The sequence below is a fragment of the Schistocerca cancellata genome, chromosome 2 (genome assembly GCF_023864275.1).
Source record: "Schistocerca cancellata isolate TAMUIC-IGC-003103 chromosome 2, iqSchCanc2.1, whole genome shotgun sequence".
Classification (NCBI taxonomy): Eukaryota; Metazoa; Arthropoda; class Insecta; order Orthoptera; family Acrididae; genus Schistocerca; species Schistocerca cancellata.
In genome coordinates this window covers 690,900,151-690,922,442 of record NC_064627.1, presented here as the reverse complement: position 1 = coordinate 690,922,442, position 22,292 = coordinate 690,900,151, and the positions used below count along the sequence as shown (strand labels likewise).

Genomic DNA, 22,292 nt, shown 5'->3' with positions numbered 1-22,292 from the left:
CTACGGCAATTACTTAGTTCAGAAATTAACTTTCAATACATCTACAAGACATGTCTTGAGAACACACAACTTAATGAAGAATCTTTAGGCTCTTATATTACTGTCATAACAAAGATAATATTGACATATTTCAAGTTGAAGTATTTTAAATTTCAAACTTTTAAGTATTTTGAGTCATTTTGGTTTATGTTGTCTCAGTTTTAACAACATGATGTAAATTATGTTCATTACACTCATTGTATCAAATATGTACAAAAATTTCACCAGAGGTTTCTGTCTTCAGGACATTTCTATTAAAAAAAACTGGAGTAAGTTTGTTATTACCACTATCTAACCAAAACTTGTACAAAATAAATTATACATACCATCTTTCCATATTTGCACAACAAAGGAGTCCTGGGAAGCTTGGAGCAAAGATACTACATTTTCATTAAGTGGATCCATGTTCTTCATCAGCCATTTATGTGCCGAATAGTCTACACGACCTGCATAATGTATCACAGCAAAATCAGCTGAACCACGGAAGTCTGTCTTCATGAATTTTGGATGTACACTGTGAGCACTGATAAGTTTCTCTACAAATGATTTATCCGTAGCTTTGGGAAACCAACATTCTTCATCTAGAAGCGCCATTATACCCATCGGCTGTCAACAAAACAAACAAATTGTTTACATCTTGGAAGTGGGACATACGAATAGCTAAAGTTGTTCTGCTTAATGATTAATTAGAAATGTACTGTTAAGGTAACTGTCCATGGTCATACACAAGTGACATTGTAATGATCAGGCACGCCAGCATAAATGCACGTTATGATCTCAGTTACTAACATTATTGGGGATGCTCTGTGATGAGTATACATTCTATCTTTTTGAAAGTGAAAGATGAGACAATTAGTCTTTCTATTCTATTCTATTCTATTCTATTCCCTTCAATATCTGTAATATTGTTTTCAGCTTTATTTTAGTTAAAGCCTACAACTGAATTTTGTAACTCTGAAGTGAAGTACATTACCCAATTTTAATTCTATTTGGTCTTTGTTTTTCACCGCACATCCGATGTATCTATTGATTTCTGATGACAGGGTTTCTAATGCCCACACTTTTTTTTAACCTGCCAATTTTCACATAGCAAGGTGTGGATGCAGAAGCAACTAGGTGCACCAAATGCCATTATTTACATTCCCTCATTCTGCCTGGGGCAAAATATCCACATGCCAAGAACTCTTTAAGCAGCACTCTGATCTCTACAAAAACTGTCTCTCTGATACAACAGCTTGCCTGCTAGTGTCCAAAGCATTTTGTTCACAGCACTTTAGCCTGGGTCACAGAGCTGCTCTTAGTATGACACAGGGTTTTCATTTGCCTTTCTAAAGTGTTTCACAGTATTGTCTGCAACGAAATTCTGTAACTGACCAATGATTGTCCATATTATAATACAGCTTCCATTTCTGCCTACATTATATTCTAATGTCAGTATTTATTGCAACTGGTTGCTTATTCATGCATCATTTCTGCTTGCAATTTTTGAAATGGGAAAGAACTAACACAAAATTAATGAAGGTTTATTTTAAATTTTAACAAATATGCCCTTCGAAATGCGCTTTCGTTAGCCTCATTGTAAAATGATAATACAAGAGGGTGTAAATAAGAATGTCTGCTGTATAATACTGAACTGCTATAGGAGAGGACAAGACATCTGAAGTGAAGATACAAGAGGTGAAGATAGAGCAGAATTTCATTATCAGCCCTAGAAGACATGATAAATTCTGAAATACAAAGAGTAATAAATAGCACCATTTGACCTATGGACATTTCCAATAAATTCTGGTTATTGATAAGAGGAGGCTACCTATTTCCACCCTTCTTGTTTGTTATCACATCTGTTCCAGAGAGAACCGTTTATGATATTTCTCTATCACTCACATATATTTCATTTCTGTCCTTTAAGCTGACTACTTACGTCATAACTACATCATTGATTTATATTAGTGACACATGACGGTTATTGTTAAGAAATATGCTAAAAATTATGCTGATCAGATTAATTTACAGTAGGAAACTGTAAAAGTACATGATGAAAGGCCCCAGGATTCCATAAAATTAAGATTTATTAAAAAAACAAAAATTGAAACACCAAGTAACCAGAGAGTTGGCAAGGACATTACCGTAATTACGATTGCAAGGCAAGGCGCAGACAAATGAACGAAAAAACAGTCAACTATTGTAAATTTCTTCCCCTTCACTCTTACAGACTCACGTATGTAGAAATACGATAAGGATGTGCGATTTTAGAGATGAAGTATTGCAATCTTGATGTATCCTATGTGTGAGTAAATAATGTAATGATAAAAAACCATATAAAGCATTTTATTTATTGAAGGAAGTGAAGAGGAAAATTACAGGAAGAGGATTTTCGTGATTACGACAAGTGCCGGTGTTCCCAGAGGCCTCCGCCACCTGTAGCTTCAACAAAAATGTAAGCGAAGTCCAATGCCCAAAAGAATTCCAATAAGCACCAAACATTTTAACAATGCAATCATATTCAATTATAACTTATTCAAAAATCTTTTTTTTAATATTATTACAAAACACACCTACCTAAGCACAAAATTTGTGTGATAAAATGGCTACAAACATGTTTAGATACCGAATTACTTATGTATGTATGTATGTATGTATGTATGTATGTATATATGTATCAGCATTATTGTGAACCCCAAGTTTAGATTGCTGGACAAATGTCTTTATCACCCCTTCTTGCTCCCTGTCTTCTTCCACTATCAGTGGACATGATGAAGTACCACATGTTTGCTTGTATCTTCATATTTAGCTCCTTCTCCAGTCTTTGCTTTCGCTTTCTTCTATCATTCTCAATTTCCAATAATAAATAGTTGTTTTACCATTTCAAGTTTTTGCACTGAATAATACACTCTTTACTTTTCTTTTAATTCCTTGATTTACTTTTAATTATGTTTCATATATAGGCTATTTATGACTTTTTTAATAATATTCTTCTAACATGAATTTTAATACAGAAATAAGAAGATAAAGTGTCTGCAGGGCTAATAAGAAAAACTAAAGTTATTTTGCACTTAAAAGGCAGGCAATACTACATTTAAAATCCACTTACACAAAACTCTTTTTACACGGTTTACTTCAGCCATTAATTTTCAGTTGATGATTGTTACTGAATAATAAGTTCTTCCTATGATATAAAGGTGCTGTTTACATTCTAATGAGTTTACTCAAAAGAAAATAACACAATTTCCATATTACATGTCACTAATAAGGAGAAATGCCACGAGTGCTTACCTTGTCAATAAGGTCAATAGTAGGCTGCAAATCTAGTCCAAAATCAATGAATTTCCACTCGATTCCTTCACGCTGATATTCCTCTTGCTCCAGAATAAACATAGTATGATTGAATAGCTGCTGAAGTTTCTCATTGGTGTAATTTATACACAACTGCTCAAAAGAGTTGAGCTGGAAACACAAAAACACTGTTACTTTCAAATAAATTAATCTTTCCAAAGACTCCAATCTTAAAATTAAATCTTTCCAAACCATTAATACTAGAATAACACACTGTAGTTTTAATTTTATGACATTATATTGAGGTGTCTAATAAAAGATCCCCATCCTTCCTCTCATATTGATGTTCAATAACCTTTGAGTGTTCATAAGTTTATTACTGTTATAAAAGTATCATATGCACCCAAAAATAAAGTGACCCTGAATAATAAAGCAACCCTGAATATACAGCAATCCCCTTCCCCTCGTTTTAGGCTCCTTGAGAAAATTTTGTTTTTAACATATTATGACTAGTCACAATTACAACCAGTCACAATTACAAACTGTTTCATTGATATGAAGTATCCGCCTTAACAGCCAACATTATACCTACTCTAAACTTATGCTGTTTATTGTTTGGCTATATTAGTTTTTATCCTTTTTGTAACAGTGGGAACCAAGAAGCAGCTATTTTTTCCTGAGTACATAGTAAATTTCACACCTGTATTGAGGTAAGCATGTGACAGCATTAAATTCCCTGCTTCCGAAGATGTATTCCACCCACTGCTCTCCCTCTCTGGCTGTGTAAAATCAGCAGCTGACATACCCACTTTCACTCCCATCATATCCCATAGTGAGTAATGACAACATTGCTGCATGGAACATCCCAGTATGCCATTGACCCTTCTCTAGACTTTTACCGCCTCCTGCAGATATGTATTCTACTGTTGAGTTTTTGTACAATTTTAGAGTCAATTCAATTCAGACTACAAATGGATCCAGGCAAACTGTTGTTTGAACATGGTAGATGCTCATAAAATCCAAGGTATGCAGTACACACTCCCATGGCTGGGAGCATTACAAAAATTTGCTGTCCAATCATCTGTCACCTCCCCACATTTGTCCTAATTCTCCACCGAACTGGTGTCACTGTTTCCCCTCCAGTCCTGAATTCTTCAAAATAAATCTGCAGATGACACAAATTGCCAAAGCTTCATTTGTAAACATAAGATGACCCCTATATTAATCTATTACACAATATATAGATGTTGACCTTAGCAGCAATCTTTTAAGGTGTGAATGTAAGACAACCCTGTTTTTTCGAATGAGAACTATGGGAAAAACCTTGTCTCATCATCGGTAAATACTGTATCTGCTACTTTTCATGTAGATGGATTTGTAGGTGTCCAAATTCCTATTTTAATTCTACTGTAAAGAGAGCAAATCTATTTCATAATAACAACAAAATGACAGTTGATATATCATTTAAACATAAATCCTGGATATATAATACACTCTTCAAGTGACTTTACCTCAAATATCTCAAAACCTGCCATGTCAAGAATACCAATAAACGATGCTCCCTGTCTCTTTGTTCTGTCCAGTGATCGGTTTATTCTGTTAACCAGCCACCTGAACATTCTCTCGTAGCATGCCTTGGCAATTGCCTCAACAGCAAACTCCACCTATTAAGAAGAAATTTTTTCATGAAACATTAGAGCCATTAATTGCGCGCGTGCGCCCACACACACACACACACACACACACACACACACACACACACACACACACACACACACACAGAGAGAGAGAGAGAGAGAGAGAGAGAGAGAAAACAAACCTAAAACCCTTCCAGAAAAGTTTCTAACTTCTATTTTTTCATTTTTTCCTTTTAAAAACTCATAAGCGTAATAACCACTCATTACAAAAATGGAGCTTTGTACCTTTCACATTGAATTGGAAACTTTTCAGGCAAGGGCATCAGAAGGTGTTGGTAACTATCAAAGCCAATACACTATTCATAATTAAATATTGTTACCTGTTCCTTGGTCTGTGCCTTTGTCACAAAGTCCCTGCCAACTTTTATGCGAGGCTTCAAGAAGGCCTTTGTCATATCTGTAACACTGAGACCCAACAAATGAGCCACTTTCTGTGCCACTGTATTATCGGGAAGAGTTGCCTGATCGGAGTTCCTTTCCTGCTTGAATCTCATATTGCCAAACATAAGAGTAGCCGAAACAATGCGGAAAATAGCTGAAAACCAAGAATTTACAGTCATTTTAAGGACTTCAAACAGAACTAACATTCACAGTACTTATGATTACTTATCAATGCTTTAACTCTGAAAAATTAGTAATTTTACAATAAATATCTTGTTCTCTGCTTAAAGATTAAATTGAGGTTCCATAGAAATAGTGAGCAAAGGATGTTCATATGTACTGTGAACTTTTCCACAGCCCTCATAATTGAAAACTAAATGAGAAGCCCACAACACTCTACGAGTAACAAGGGAGCTGCCAAGCATACTGACAGAGTCATAACCAACACCATCTCTTTAGTATCCAAAAGTGACCCAGATTCCCTGCGCAGCCGGAATATTGATATGGAGGGAAGATCAGAGATACTCTGACTTCACATCACCGCCACAGCTTTTTACTGTGGAGGTTGCCATTGCAGCCACAGCCATGTCACATGGACCCATCCACTGACACGAGTGCACGTAAATACTGCTGCCCCACACTTATCCAGCAGTTCTCTGAATCCTTTGATAAGTGCTACTGATAGTAGAGCAATTACCCTCATCTGAGTTTGCATTTTTTGATTCAGATTGCTTCCCGAACAGTCTGCGCATGCTTACGTAAACTTTCACTATGCTCTGGATTATGCTTCCAGCTAGCTGTTCAATTCGTGTACTGTACCACAGGAGCTGCTCGTTTGTTCCACAGGTATCACTGCTAGTGCACGTGATCATGAACTGTGTTCCACCTATGCAGAATAAGACAGGAAAGTCTCACACCTACATTCTATGTAATACTGAACATTAGAGTCGGGTGGAGAACTGTGGCGTTATCTTAATAGGTCAGGTGTGCACTACATGCAGCAAGCAGCTACTACTGTAGCAGAGTACCTGTGGGATGCACAGACGGATTTTTGGATTAGAGGAGCCCCCTCTTGGGATTGGAGATGTATTCCCTGTCGAAATTTGAGATACATCAGTGTCGTTATTCTCAGAGAATGCTTGTCCCCACGGATCAAAAACAGAAAAGAGAGACTGGTGTACGGTCCCTTCATCAAGAATTTCATGCCAGTAATCTTCTCCTTTATGAGCATCAAATACTGATGACCAAATTTTCTTACATTACCAGAGCTTTGAATCAATGTTCATCTCACTAACGCTTTGAATGACTTCAGCTTTGTAGTCAAGTTATAGGACCATTGCACATCAAATTTTGGGACATAAGAAGTACATCACAATGTCAATATATTCTCCGATATTTAAAAAGAGGGGGGGGGGGGGGGGGGAGATGGAAAGTGAAAGAGGAAGGGGGAGGAATCTCATTTCTTATATGCAAAGGCAACTTTATAGGAATTTCACTTCCATCAAGACCACTACACATCAGCGACATTTATATCAAACTTAGATGTGGGGCACAATATATGACTCTCAAGCTGTAGTGGACATCTGCATATGTACATGTAATATTCCTCACACTTTTCTAATAATCCCAGAGGTATCAACATACATATACATCCGTGAAAGTCAACTACAACTCTATTCATATCTGTTACCACCATCTGTCTTCACAATGAAAGACAAAACATTGGAAGGAGGTAGCATTTTTCCACTTCTGTTGTATTTAATTTGTTGATACACAGTTTCTACCTTTTAGGCCACATTAATGAAGTAGAAAAATGTATCATATGCAGAAAACTATTTGCTAATGGCCTAAAAGGTAGAAAATAGTCATGTGGTAATAAAGCAAATACAGAAGAAGTTGGAAAATGCCATTTCTTTTAATAGATTTCTTGCCATTGTACCACTATGAAGGAAATAAAATACTGGTATCAAATAGTGGGAGAAAAGTAGAGTCATCTGGCTGTAGATTAAGGATACACAGAATCAATTACCTGCTAACAGTTACAGTTTTCTTCTTGCTACATTTTCCTTGCTGTAAGATCACATTCAAGTTCCAAGGGTGATCGAAAGAAACCAGTTAATATAAATGTAAAACACAACTCACAGATTAGGGCTTAGGCCTGTTTTGAGTAACCTACTCTTTCCTACAAGGTTGTGTATGGAGTGATCTGCAATTGTGGGGCATGTGATCAGCATTTTTCCAACCCTTCCAGCATTTATTGCCAGTAGAGGACTCTTCATGATTCAAACAGCTCCTCATTTTGCCTTACAAGGATTTAGTGGACCCTGTACTAGAGTTCCTTCACCTCAAAAGAACTCTGAGGAAGTACAGAAAAAATAAATAAATAAAATTTGAGGTGGTACTGGAAATCGAACCCATGTCCTTCCGCACTGAAGGCAACAACACTAACCATTCGGCAATAGAGGCAGTCTAAACCAGTTAATTTATGGTTTTATTTCATCATACACAAAAAGAGCACTTGTGGGAAGCATTTTGTGTTTTTACGTGGTAAGGTAGGGAAGAAATGGCAGAAACCAACCTGAGAAATCTTCAGGTGTAAGCCCCATTATACTCATAGCCTTGCAAGTCGCTTGAAATTCTGCCACATCATCAACTCCAGGTACTGGTAAGTGTCCCCCACTTGAGAGAAATGTATACAATTTAGGATCTTCCAGGATGAATTCCTCTGTAACAAACATGCAAACATGCTTAAGTCACTTCTCAAGTTACTTATCACTTATACTCTCAATAACAGAAAACAAATGTAATGATTAATCTAGTGTAACAGCTGTAATTCAACGAACATTTTCAATATATCTGCATATAATTGTTTGGTACTATTGTTAACAAATCATGGCTAACAATTTATACCCCTCCAACATGTCACTGAAAGTGTATACAACCAAACTTTTACAATAAAATGTAACTTACTTCTCTGTTCTGGGGAAGCACCCATTAACAGCTGATAAAATATGTGGAATGTCCTCTCATCCTTAGCTTGACGAATTGCTCTTGATTTCTCAAGTAAATAGGTTTCAATATTAGCTCCAGCAATGTAACCAGATGCATCAAAATTTATCCTGATGAATTTCCCCTATAAAATTTAATATACTGTGTCAAACACATCACTATTTTTGAAAGTTTATGTTCTAGTAACTGAAAATCTTGCAAACGAGACACTTACAAATCTGGAGGAGTTGTCATTCTTTACAGTCTTTGCGTTTCCAAATGCTTCAAGAATTGGATTCGCCTGGAGTAACTGCTGTTCTAGCTCTCCCTGGAAGATTAAATGTCTAATGTTGTTATATGAATAGACAGAAGAACATTATTAGTGAAAATGCTACAAAAGATCGTTACCTACCGCAAAATTTGAATTCAACTATGTTTGCATGAAATAAAGGATAATACAGAATTAATAACATTGACACTTCTTTTGGATTACTTTTTAATTTTTGTGCAAATTTTTTAAATGTGGAGGGTCCTGACTTAAGTAAACAACATACATGTTTTTCAGTGAATTGAAAGGAAACTGTTGGAAAAAATCACATCACAGTGGGCAGAGATTTGTACAATTTTCCGATCATGCAATGTTTTTTTGAGTGAGATTTTCTATTTACTCCTCCAGTTCCATCATGCTGAGAGGAAATAATTTGCTTTTACATGCTAAAACTACACAAACAGAAGTTCTATAAGAAAGCACATCTTACATTTCCCTAAAATGTTACAGTAAAAGTTTCCATAAGAGTTAGAATTTCTTCTGTTTTTGCATGCAGTATGCATTCATCAAATTGACCAATTATAGTTGAATCAAATTAATTTAATATGAAACAGACTGAAGATCTACAGAATCACAACCAAAGAAGTGAAACTTGTTTCATGCTTAGTGCCACATCCTCCAGTATGAAATTGATTGTGTTTAATTTAGTGCCCAACAGACATTACTGACATTTTACAAGAGTTTTTGTCTTCTGTCTTAACAGCTTTCTTCTTTTACAGTTTCACATACCATTTCATTATACACTGCCATAGTTAATTCAAAGCAATGGCTTTAGATATCCCAACAGTTTCACATAACCAATATTTAATGATTTTTGTTCCTTAAATGTCTTTAAAATGTGCCAAAAATAAAGAATGTAAATAGTAAAATGGATGGTCTATCATTTTCTGTAGTTGTTTTCGCCTTTAAAGAGCTTACTAAATATTTACCTTCTTCAGTTTTTTCTTGTTATCCAGAAGGACGTATGCTGACTCTTATTACTTGATAACATTTATGTTTAACTTCATGAGCTCAACCCCTTCCTACTAAATTAACAAAATGATTTTCACAGCTATAACTTGAAAAATCCATTGATTTTTTACTTTAACTAAAAACAATGCAATACTTTAAAAGCAATTACACTGAACCATCACAAACAACTTTAATGTTTTCTTTTATCTCTACTCTAATTGAATTTTGCCTCAATTTTTTATCTAGTTTTCATATTACAACATTTTCTTGTGTCAAGTGCACAATAACTTTGGAGCACTGTAGGTGGTGTATAACTGGTACCAGAGAGTCCTGTGATCTTCCACAGCTGATGTAAATGATGTCAGTGAAATAGAGCACATCTGCAAAATGGTTGTACAGAGTAAGTGAAGTTAAGATGGGCCGATGTGGAGTAATGAAATAAAGACAAAATGAATGTGTGTGGATGTTAGGCCATGAATAAGTACATTGTGAAATGGCTTCCAGATTTGTTTGTGTATCAATGCAGACTGTCCAATGTTTCAACAAGGAATAGCATGCCACTTGCAGCCACATGAAACGGTTTGCGAACAGTTGCCCATTAAATCACAGCCAATAGGGACTAGAGATGTGTCACGCATTATTAATAACAATCTGGTTCTAACCCGAGAGAAACTGCAACTATTAGTGAATGCAAGTCCGTCTCAATCAGTTTCCAAGCTGACAATGCAGAGGACATTTGGAGTCACACATGTCACAAATTTCCAGTACTCCCAGCAGCATATATGGCTGCACATCTTCAAAGGCCAAACAATGTAGGAACTGTCTGGAGGCATGTAGTGTGTTTGCCAAAGTTGCAGACTTGATTCTTTTCAAACAATGTGAGGTGTTGAGAACACTGACATCCCAGCCAAATGTGGCATTTAACCTGCAGTATTTGGAGGCAGGTGGTGGTTCTGTATGTTTTGTGGGTGGTGTTCTTAGCATGACTTGGGTCCATTCATTCACGTTACTGTAATATTTTGGGGGGTGCTGTTCTTACCATGACTTGGGCCCATTCATTCAGTTTACTGAGAACACGTGTTGCCCTTTCTTCTCTCCCTTCGTGATGAACATGTTGTGGGCACTCCCATTTTCCACAATGACAACAGCCACATTCACAGGATCGTATGCCTACATTCTGAGTTTGACGAACACTCAGCCACCCTGTTGCCCCTTAAATGGCCCACTAAATTGTCCAGTATTAATCATACAGAAAATGTCTGGGGGCTATCTAGCAAAGCAGGTGAAACATAACGTACTCACAATTAGTAACTATATGGCATCTTAACAGTGATGTCATTTTAGCTGGATATGGAGTGCTTAACGAAACTAGTACACTCACTCTCACCAAATTGTGCCTACTACCAAAGAAAGAGGTTAACACATTATTAGTGTGCAACTTTTTGCACCTTGTGCTTATATGACCATACCACCCTGACATTTTATCTCAAACCGAATATACATGTTTTATCAACTCAAACTGTGACCAAAAAGGTGTCTTTGTGGAAAGAACTGGAAAAGATCTGAAAATTTGCTAACTTATATTTTATTGTGCGCTTACTAAGAATGTCAATTTTACCACCTTTAAATTTCCCCAGAAATTCAAAAACTGCAAAAGACAAAAACCCAGTTTCTTCCAATTTCTTGATCATAGCTTCATTCTTTTTTTACGTAACTACTGGAATCAAGCACAATTTAATACTCTCATTTTCATTCTAAACATTTTCTTTGTTCGACACACTATTTTCAATCAATCAATAATGATACTGCCTGCACTCTTTTCTGCCCCACCACCATCATTTCTTACTGTCCCTACCTCACTTTCACAAGGCCTCGTTAGCCTTGATCTTCTGTGCTTTGGAGAGTTGAAGTGCAATGACTGATGTGAAATAAAAATGCTTCAAACATTTAGAAAAACAAGTCTGACAATGAAGGATGGGAAGGGCATTCATCTCAAGGAAAAACTTGCCAGTAACAGGTTACTAAAAACTTGCCAGTAACAGGTTACGAAAAACTTGCCAGTAACAGGTTACTAAAAACTTGCCAGTAACAGGTTACTAAAAACTTGCCAGTAACAGGTTACTAAAAACTTGCCAGTAACAGGTTACTAAAAACTTGCCAGTAACAGGTTACTAAAAACTTGCCAGTAACAGGTTACTAAAAACTTGCCAGTAACAGGTTACTAAAAACTTGCCAGTAACAGGTTACTAAAAACTTGCCAGTAACAGGTTACTAAAAACTTGCCAGTAACAGGTTACTAAAAACTTGCCAGTAACAGGTTACTAAAAACTTGCCAGTAACAGGTTACTAAAAACTTGCCAGTAACAGGTTACTAAAAACTTGCCAGTAACAGGTTACTAAAAACTTGCCAGTAACAGGTTACTAAAAACTTGCCAGTAACAGGTTACTAAAAACTTGCCAGTAACAGGTTACTAAAAACTTGCCAGTAACAGGTTACTAAAAACTTGCCAGTAACAGGTTACTAAACACACACACACACACACACACACAATGTGAATGCTAGTTTCTTAATGTAAATGGGTTGGTGGTTACAAGTGCAACTGTACACTTCAGTAGTAAATGCTAAAATATTACTGGGTAATGGGTATACCAGCAGACAATTTTCTTCACATGAAGAGGAAGATCTTCAAACAGCACAGATAGCAACTGTAATTATTGTCTAAACTATATGGTTCATGGTTTCAACCAATATGCAACACCCACATCCATTATCTTCAAACTACTGTATGATGTGTGGTACAGCATATCTTGTACCATTACTAGTTATTCCTTTCACTGTTCCACACACAAAGTAGAGCCAGGGACAAACCATTAGCTGTATGCCTCCACACAAACTCTAATTTCTCTTATCTTTGTGGTCCTTGTGTGAGATGTATGTTAGCAGCAGCAGAATCATTCTGCAGTCTGCTTCAAATGTAATGTTCTCTAAATTTTCTCAATGGAGTTCCATGAGAAGAACATCTTTTTCTCTCCAGGAATTCCTATTTGAATTCACAAAGCTTCTCTTTAACACTCACATCATGATCGGATCTACTGGTAAAAAAATTTAGCTGCACACTTCTGAAGGCTTCAATGTCTTCCTATACTCCAACCTGGTGGGGATCCCAAACACTAACAGTACTCAAGAATATGTCACACTAGTGTTCTATACAATGCCACCATTATAGGTAAACCACAATTTCCTAGAATTTACCCAAAAAACGAAAGTCGAAATTTCGCCTTACGTAGTACCATCCTTATGTGCTCATTCCATTTCATATCACTTTGCGACATTATACTAAGACATTTAATCAACATTATTGTATCAAGCAGCAGGCTAGTGATGCTGTATTCAAACATTACAGGATTTTTTTCCCTACTCATCTGAACTAACTTTTATTTCTCTACATTTAGACCAACTTTTTGTTTGTCATGTCAATTGGAAATTTTGTCTGATAAGTAAGTCATCTTGTATCTTCCTACAGTCACTCATCAATGACACCTTCCCTATACCACAGAATGATGAGCAAGCAGCCACAGATTGCTGCTTACCCTGTCCATTAGATCCATTAGACTGATTTCTTGCTTATTGGGTTATGTGAAACACTGTCTATCAGGTGACAACTTACAGTCTTCAGTACTTGAAAGACCATACATGGGATTCAATGGAAACAGCTACACCAAATGTGCTCCAGGCTATATGGAACAAGTTGAAATATCTGAAACTTAGTCATTCCACAATGGGGTTTCATATTCATTCAGGAAAAAACTTTAGCAGAGATCTTTTGCAACATTATAAACTTTAAACCATAAAATAAATAGTTAATTTATGTTGGATATCTTCCATCGAAACAGTCTGTATAAACATTCAGTCGCATACAGTACTTCATCCCCCAAACTTACTGCAATGCCCCATTATGTTTGAGCAGTTTTTAATTTTTTAAATAGTGTACAGAGAAACCAATCTAACGTATGAAGTATTAGTCCTCTAAGAAGGCACAAATTATCATTTATTACAGAAGTAGAGGATTTGTTAAATATTAGTACTGATTTTGCAATGCCAAGGTACAATTACAGACTTTGTCACTTCAATAAACAAATGCAGTTCAAGTGCACTAATTACATGCATTCATTCAGATGAAAATTATACTTAATATAGTCTTCTTTAATTTAGCACAGAGTGAATCATTCACAATGCATGGTTTTCACATTGTGAGCAAACAAATGGGAACACTGGAATTGCTGTCATCATCGTCATAATCCTGAAGTTGTGTGTTCTAACCCCAAATTCAAGTGCAACAATTCCAAGAATATACTGTATAATTTTTGTGAAACCTTAGGTTAAAAAAATACAATCTAGCGAATTGACTGTGATCCCAAAAATCACCTGTATACCAAAAACTTCACCAGATCTCAAGGTAATTTAATTGCAAACTCATGACCCAACTAAACAATAAACAGAAATTTTATGCAGCAAATGAGAAATGAATTTCACAACGTGCTCACAAACTTGGGATTCAGGTGACCATTTGAAAATGATTACAATGACCAGCAGAAAACAACATGGCTAAGTAATTAACATGAGCAAGCATCCTCTGACACCACATCACGTAGGAAACCATAAGAACAACCTGTATTTTTAAGACTATGTGCTATGACCAAGATCATCCCAACAAGCAACAGGTAGTTTTGGCTTGGTCACACCAGAAACTGGTAGAATAGCTGCACAGAGACAGAAGTAATACAAGAATGGGTGTACAGCTGTGATTGGTGAGAAAAGAACTAGTCCCCACAAATAACAAAGACATACCTCGAGGGGCACAACTGATGATTCTTTTTTTGTTGCTGTACATTAGAGAGCCCTGTTCTAAAAATCTGCTTGGTTCAACTGTTCCTGACAACAGCTATCCCAACCAGCCAGCAGTTTATGGGCGGATAAGGTTCCGTCTTCAGACATTGCGATGTCATCCAACATCCTGACATTCTGCTGCACATACTAAGGCCTAAACCAAAGTCTGATGTGTCTGCAAATCCCATCCGTCTTTCTTAAGTGTCCTGAACTTATGGAGGCTCCATAGTTGGTCTTATTTACTTCATTCTGTCATTATTGTGCCAGTACATTTTAAGCTGCTTTTGTATCATTAGTGGCACCAGTCCACAATAAATGCAAAATGATAACTTCCAGTTTGTGCGAGGCTGCAGTCCTAGTTCATTTCAAGTTCACGTAAGACCCTGAGATTCAATGTACTATTTTACTTCACAGCTGCCAGAAATTTGAATTGTTTGTGATTAGTATGTACATGTCCTCCCCTCTGGTGTCCAAAGCATTTAAATTTCACTACCCTCAAGACTAAATATTTCATTGGCACCCAATGGCAAAATGTTTGTTGGCATGAAAAAAAGTTTTGCAACACCCTCATGACTTGCTCAGTGTGTTTTCATTCTTTCTATTTTTTTTATATGAGACACTTCTCAACTGGATGCTACATTTTGGATGTAACCAGGATGGCTGTGTCAACACAACAGTCTCCACACAATCAATTCAGCCTTTAAGCGTGGCATTTATTATGAACAGAAGTACCATAGGCATCCGCAGAAAATTTTCCAAGGGGGACAAGATTCAGAGCTGTCAGTTCTGATGTAACTAATTTGGTAAGCTCGAGAATGCATCACCTCAAAGAAGTACATTTGACACGTTCACGAAACATTGTATCCCAAAAGATTGATAGAATATTTTAAGTAGATTTCCTTTACAACTGAAAAGTAAGAATATTCGAAAAGAAGTATATTTTTTATGCTTTTAATATGAATATGGATGCCACATTTTTGATTCAACGATCTTAAATTACATCCTCTTATCTTTACATACAGGGCATCCAATGAGAAAGAAAATAAAGCTAGAACTCATTCAGAAACATTATTTCTTCATGCTCCTACAATGTTAGATTGACACTAAAACTAAAAATCTGAAATAGGTAAAGAAAGTCAGAATTACTGTGATGATCATAGTGAATATCAACGAAGAGGAACTAAACTTTAAATAAGGAAATGAACTTTAAAAAGGTTTATGTAACTTCAATGCCATCTATAACACTTTGCTTATAAAACCTCACTTCTGCTCATGTTAATGGACTCATTACATTAGTTGCACAATTTCTATTTTTTATTGTTGACCGACAGAAATGAGGTTCAACAATACATTTTGAAACTACATTTTTTTTTGTTTTGGTTACATAATGTGTAACCCATGGACAAATATATGACTAGATGCACATGTGACACCTCAATCAATTTTTACAACCCAGTATTGCACCAAAGTGTAGTTTTTCCAGTTTGACACACAACTGGGCAGCTTGCCAACTGGAATGTAGAATTAGTAGTTTTGTGACTGTGTGTGGAGCTGTGTTGCACACTCAGATGTTGAGTAAGTCCAAACTTGGGAGAGCATATTTTTCTACTTTAAAATTTCACACTTATTTTCCTCTCTTTTAGACAGACAATGGTATGTGGTTTTTTCAATGGATGTGTTTGGGTCTATAGATTAAGTACAGATGTACACACCTCCAGTACAGCATGGCTGTCTTCTCTCAATTGTACTACAATATGTAGCACAGTTGTGTAAAAGAAAATGTAGAATCAGCAAGCAAACATGGGCTTTGCTCGTTCACAGGTAAACGCTGAACTACTGACACGATTCCATCACACAGCAATTGCACTCTTATGAGAATCACGGAGTGATAACTGGCTCATATGTGGCTGCTACATTTATGATGTGTTGGGAACAGACAATTGAATCTGTGAGCCAGGATGCTGAACCAGCTTTTTTCTACAGCATGGGAAGGGCTGAACAAGGAAATGACAAAGAAATTGAAGACATTATTTTGGCACAGTTCTGTAAAGATTTGCATCGATCTTGGCTGTAGAAAAGCACCAAAACCACAACTACACCAAGGAACTGGCATTATTTCCTGTAAACAGAGTGGAACTAAGGAACTCCCAGATATATAATGATTACTCAAGCAGCAATATTTCCCTTTGCAGACAATGGCTGCTACAAATTTGAGAGAATTCTGCATTGAATAAAAATCCATTGCCCATATTCCAGGAGGTGGCATGTGTCGCTGCCCTCCCTGTCTGTCTGTCTTGTGGATGCCTATGAGAAGTACAAACCCCCTAGCAACAAGGTGTGCAACAAAGCTGAACAACGGAATGCCTAGAATACAACCCCAATCGATGGTGTCAGTTACCTTCAACAACCAGTGCAGAGCTTGTCTTGCACCTGATGGTCATCGATGAGTGTCAAGACAACCAGGTATCAGTCTATGTCTGCAGCCAGCACTCTCACATACTAAGCAGCAAGGTCAGTCAGTCATGTTTTGGGCCAGTATCATCATCATAAAGGGTGATTTTAGAGTAGCACAGTGTTTGAAAATGATCATTCCAACTATTGTATATCCCTACAGTACATTCAGTAAAGTGTTAGTCTTCCCAGACAATAAGGAACGAGCACACTATGCCCATCCCATGAACACCTCCATGAGGCATAAATCAACTGAATGGAATTGCCTGCAGTACCTGCTGATATGAAATGAACATACTTGGAGCCATCTGTAGCTTGCAGCATTTTGTCAGAAGAACACTCCCTCCTACACGGGTTAGTGAAGTTTCCGCAGCAGTGTCTGTAGCACAGTGTGATATACAAATGCCAAGAAACCTCAAAGTAAAATAATTTTAGTTTCATAAGGCTTATATGTTCATTCTCTCCTCACTTCGAATTCACAGACAGGCATGTGGCAAAAAATGTTTTTGGGGGCTTACCTCAACGTAACACCACTTTGATAATTCCCTTGAACAACGTTATAAGCAGTTCTTGCCGCAAATTTCTAAACTGAACACAAAAGGGTGAATGTAACTGACTCCAACTATCATATAGACCAATCATTTTGAGGGATCATTTATGATATTGTCCAGTTTCATAAAGTTAATCACAACTTGGTTCCGCCAACTATAATGATTTTCTATATAAGAGACTACCTGGAACACGTTAGCTGTGAATCAATTTAATATGAAAATACACAAAATATTTATCTGTCCACTTCATAAACCTTTTGTTAACACTGCACAATATCAAACACTTTTCTTCTTTGAACCAATGTAATAGTATTTAGCAGATGTAATGGTCATTTTAAACTACAATAGCATAGTAACACTTAGGGGCAGAGTGCAACTGTATTTGGAGAAGAGTTCTCTGTCCTCATTTAAAATGCATTCAGTAGTAAATTTGGTAAAGCCTTCAAACAAGAACATAAATCCTTTGAGAACATTTTTCATTTCCATGATATCAACAGTACAATATTGTCCATGAAGACATTATCTTTTACTTGGAAGTAAATTTCAAGATGGCTGGAATGACTTATGCCAACAAATGCTCACATCATCTAACAGAAGCACACTTTAAAACTGTGTACTGGACCATGACTAACAATCTCCTAGGCAGTAACTAAGCCATTTTTCCATAATAACCCTTCTTCCAGAAATGCTAATCCAGCCAAGGCACACAGAAGAACTTCTCTGAAGTTTGAAAGGTAGGAGATGAGGTCTTGGGGGAAGTAAGGGTGTGATGGCACTTGTGATTTGTGCTTGAACAACTCAATCAGTAGAGCATTTGCTAGTGAAAGTCAAAGGTCTCAGGTTCAAATCCCAGTCCTGCATACAGGGAATCTACCATAAGGTTTCAAATCAGTGCACACTCCACTGCAGAACAAAAATACATTCTGAGAAGCACATTTGATTGGCCTGCATAATTCCCCTGTATGTCATTTATCCTCATTATTTGTGTGTTTTAAAGAAACAGTGACTCAGATGCTGGAAGCAGTGTAAGCAACTGGTCATCACCTAAATTATTACATTGGTAACATTACATTCAATGTAGGACTGATGCCATGAACTTTGTATTTTTCAGGTCAACCAGCTACACCTTTATCTCCTATTACACTGCCAACCCACAAATTGATAAAAAATGATTGCTGCTATATTACTCACAGCTGCAGATCTGCAATTCATGCCCAACACTTTCTGTGGATCACAAATTACTATACCTATTTATAATAATGGAATGAAACATTCAAAATGTACATCCACTGTCGCTATGTGACATGACTGATTCCCCCTCCCGTCCCCCAACCTCTCCTCCTTGTGGCTCACCGCACACTGTGTTTCTATAGTGAACACTGTGTGTGCAAGTTTACTGTTAGGCAACAAAACCTGTAGCTTTTTTATGCAAGTGGTTGGTGAGTACTGGAGGGCTGCATTTATGTTGTTGATGTGTTCATTTCAGATTCCTGTTATGGAGTGTCATACTTTCAAATTAGTTTTCACTCTGTATTATTCTTTGGAACTAGGATATGGACTATGTTTCAAGACAAATGTAATTGCAATGTTTCAGCACTTTAAGTGCAACTGCACAGTTTCGAAAGATACTTTGAACTTATTCCAATAAAAAATTTTGTAACCCATAAAGCATGCTACAAGCAAAGAATATGTACATAAGCCACATACTAAAGTACCCCTCAGAATTTTTTAACATCTGAGTACTTTCTGAGAATCCGGAAACAATTAGCACACGATACAAGCCATCGTCAAAAGCCAACAGGAAACTGTACATATTTCTATCTTTAAAAAACTATCTGACACATTAAGGGACTGTTTCTCAACCAATTACTATCTACATATCATTTTTGTTGAGTTAATGTCAGATGCGAAAATTATTGAAGAGACACCAGAGACAAAACACAGTACTTACAATGATGAGTGCTGGGCTCGGGACCTGCCGCATGCAGCAGCCGTATGCAACAGAAACATCGTACACATGCAGTCACTATTCCAATAGAAAACATGCAAGATGCTCTACATGTCCATTATTTATTTTATATTTTAGACAGAAATACAAAGCAAACTAAGAAAGAAAAAGATATGTTTCTAATTTTAAGAAGCTCTACTGTTCAGACCAAACAAATTTAATGTTCTGTGAGCAAGAAACTACTGAGAAACTAAATTTTATGTTTCACCATAGTTCTGAACAAGACTGGAAAATACTAAAATTTACTGTTACATTATACACTTACTATGCTGTACATTGAACGTTCATAATAATGACACTGAGAACGTCTAAAATTCTAATTACACATTTTACTAAATTCTAAACAGAAATTAGTTACTAAACTTATTTAATGTATATTTCTAAACTTTTTCACAACATGTAGAGAAAAATTACAACATAAATCTTTATGATCTTTCATGAGAGCGTACCCACACCTAAAGCAATTTTTATTTTTTGTCTCATTTCCTAAAAAAGGCAAATGGCATCTATTAGATACACCAATTATGTAAAAACAAAAATAAAATAGGATAGACAGTCTGCCACCACAAATAATTTTTTAAAGACTATATATGTAAACAACTATTTTTGTTTTAATGCCAATGCAGAAACTTTTAATACAAGAACTATGACAAACACATTCCCCACAATATAAAATTCCGCTTCTCATTCAATCTAAATGAAAGCATTGGGAAACTCAACAGATGCCTTGCGTTAAAACAGTTCACATATTTAATTGGAAGAAAGCAAAAGAAAGGGTCATTTTTTCCTTTAAACTTAAAATATGACTGTTCTCATTACAAAGGTCTGTCATTTTATGCTTTTGTTCTCAGAGCAGAGAGCATAGTATTACTAATGTTTGTTTGAAATTTGGTAAACATCTGGAAAAGAACTATTAAATTAGCACTGATACTTTAATTTGAATAACCACATAATCTTCTCAGAAATGTCATTTTAACTTTCAGAAAACTTTCAATTTGCAAAATCTTCAGATTCACAAAATACGTACAGTCTATCATCATAAAGCTGAAATTCTGTACTGCATTTAACTGATACTATTACTGTTTATAGAGAGGTGGAACAGTTGACTCTGGACGGCATTCCACATACACCTTTCTAGGTGATATTGCAGATTCCTTAGCAGCACAAGTCCAACAAACAATAAAACTCTACATTAACTACTATTTTCAAAGACCCCTCCCATGTGTGTAAAAGAAAGCCACAGACCCCTCCTATGTGAGCACAAGAAGGTCAGACACCTCTCACAATAAAACCTTCAGCCACCTCCCAGAAGGAAATAAAAATTTTAAAAAATTGCCAAATTCTAGATCTCTCAAATAGATGGTATCGTGTAAATAGAGAAAGAAGATGCAGCACTACACCAACTTCTCAGGGGTTGATCGGCTACTCTGAAAACAGCAATCAGCAACAAAATGTACCGCAAACTTCCAGGGCAGTCCAATTCCTCAGCTTCTTTGCAGGCACTTGCAGCGTTCATACTCACAGTGTGTGGTGCTGAGCTCTTTGGCTTGGAGGCTGCTACATATGCCAGATACTGGATCACCTTCTTCGTATTTTCAGTCTTGCCAGCACCAGATTCTCCAGTACACAGGATTGATTGATCCTCGCGGTCTGGAACAGAAAGACATAAAATATAAAACACTCTTATAGCATAAGCTTTATTACGTGCAGAATTTTGCACTATAGAATTGAACTTCATGACAAATTTAAAACTATGAAGACTGCAGTCAGAGATCCAAGTGGTAGAGATCTGACTATCCTACTTTGCACACGCGAAGTAGTCTACCTGCATCTATTGTTTCAGTAGAAAGACGTTTTTCAAAATTGCGGTGTACAAAGACATGGCCAAGGTTACAATGAAGGAGGATCAACTTAATGGCTTAGCTCTGTTGAACACTCACTCTGACATAGATTGTTCTATTGACAACATAATTAACCAATCTGCCAGGAAGAATAGGTGCATGGAATTCATCATTTAAGGAAGAGAACCACAATTTTAACTTTTTTGCTTCATAGGATGGCATTGTCTTCTGTATGTGTATAATCAGTTTAAATAAAACTTTGCATGTGACTTATTTTTTATTATGGTAAAAGTAAAGGTAGCACAAGAAATCTTTAGCGCCCCCTCCTGGAGGTTTTTCTGTATCCACCACTGCATGCAACGACATCATATACTGCCTATACACAGAATTTTGTCAGGTGCTAAAAATTAGGACTTCATTCAATACATGATCATCCTATTAAGCGAAAATTTGCATTTCAAATAGCTGATAGATACAGTATTCCTACACCACCAATTATTATATAATTCTAAGACCAGTACTTAAACCAATGTTTTATAGGGCCATCTAATGAGGCAGTCAATGTAGATATCTACAATGAAGGCCACAAATCTGAGAAATGGTAATTAAATTATTGCATCAAAACTGAATTACTGTAAGTTTTACAGGTGTATAGCTTGGATCAGAAGGCTATCTTAAACTTTTACAGAACGCACACTTCAATTATGAGATTCGATGTACTTGAAAGGGAGGGAGTAGTTGAATATCAAACCTCTCCTCCACGTTATACAGTTTGTATAAATTTTGAGCATTAAAGGAAACCAAAGAGAAATTTAAAAGTCATGATGGCACCTAAGAGACGAAATTAGGTAACAGCAAGTGTTTATCTTTCTTTAAAAAATGTTTCACACTGGAAA

The 22,292-nt window shown here is 36.4% G+C and overlaps 1 protein-coding gene across 2 annotated transcripts in view; it reads right to left on the bottom strand.

Annotated features, from left to right (window-relative positions):
- LOC126162447 (myosin heavy chain, non-muscle) overlaps window positions 1-22,292 on the bottom strand; it is a 266,507-nt gene that overhangs the window by 53,507 nt on the left and 190,708 nt on the right. For both annotated transcript variants that reach the window (XM_049918962.1, XM_049918961.1), the window contains exons 3-11: window positions 21,078-21,205; window positions 19,499-19,522; window positions 8,614-8,706; window positions 8,361-8,523; window positions 7,969-8,115; window positions 5,330-5,544; window positions 4,824-4,976; window positions 3,313-3,483; window positions 366-645 (exon numbers count right to left, since the gene is read on the bottom strand). In XM_049918962.1, coding sequence (XP_049774919.1) covers window positions 366-645; window positions 3,313-3,483; window positions 4,824-4,976; window positions 5,330-5,544; window positions 7,969-8,115; window positions 8,361-8,523; window positions 8,614-8,706; window positions 19,499-19,522; window positions 21,078-21,205 — 1,374 coding nt within the window. The remainder of the gene's footprint in view (window positions 1-365; window positions 646-3,312; window positions 3,484-4,823; window positions 4,977-5,329; window positions 5,545-7,968; window positions 8,116-8,360; window positions 8,524-8,613; window positions 8,707-19,498; window positions 19,523-21,077; window positions 21,206-22,292) is intronic.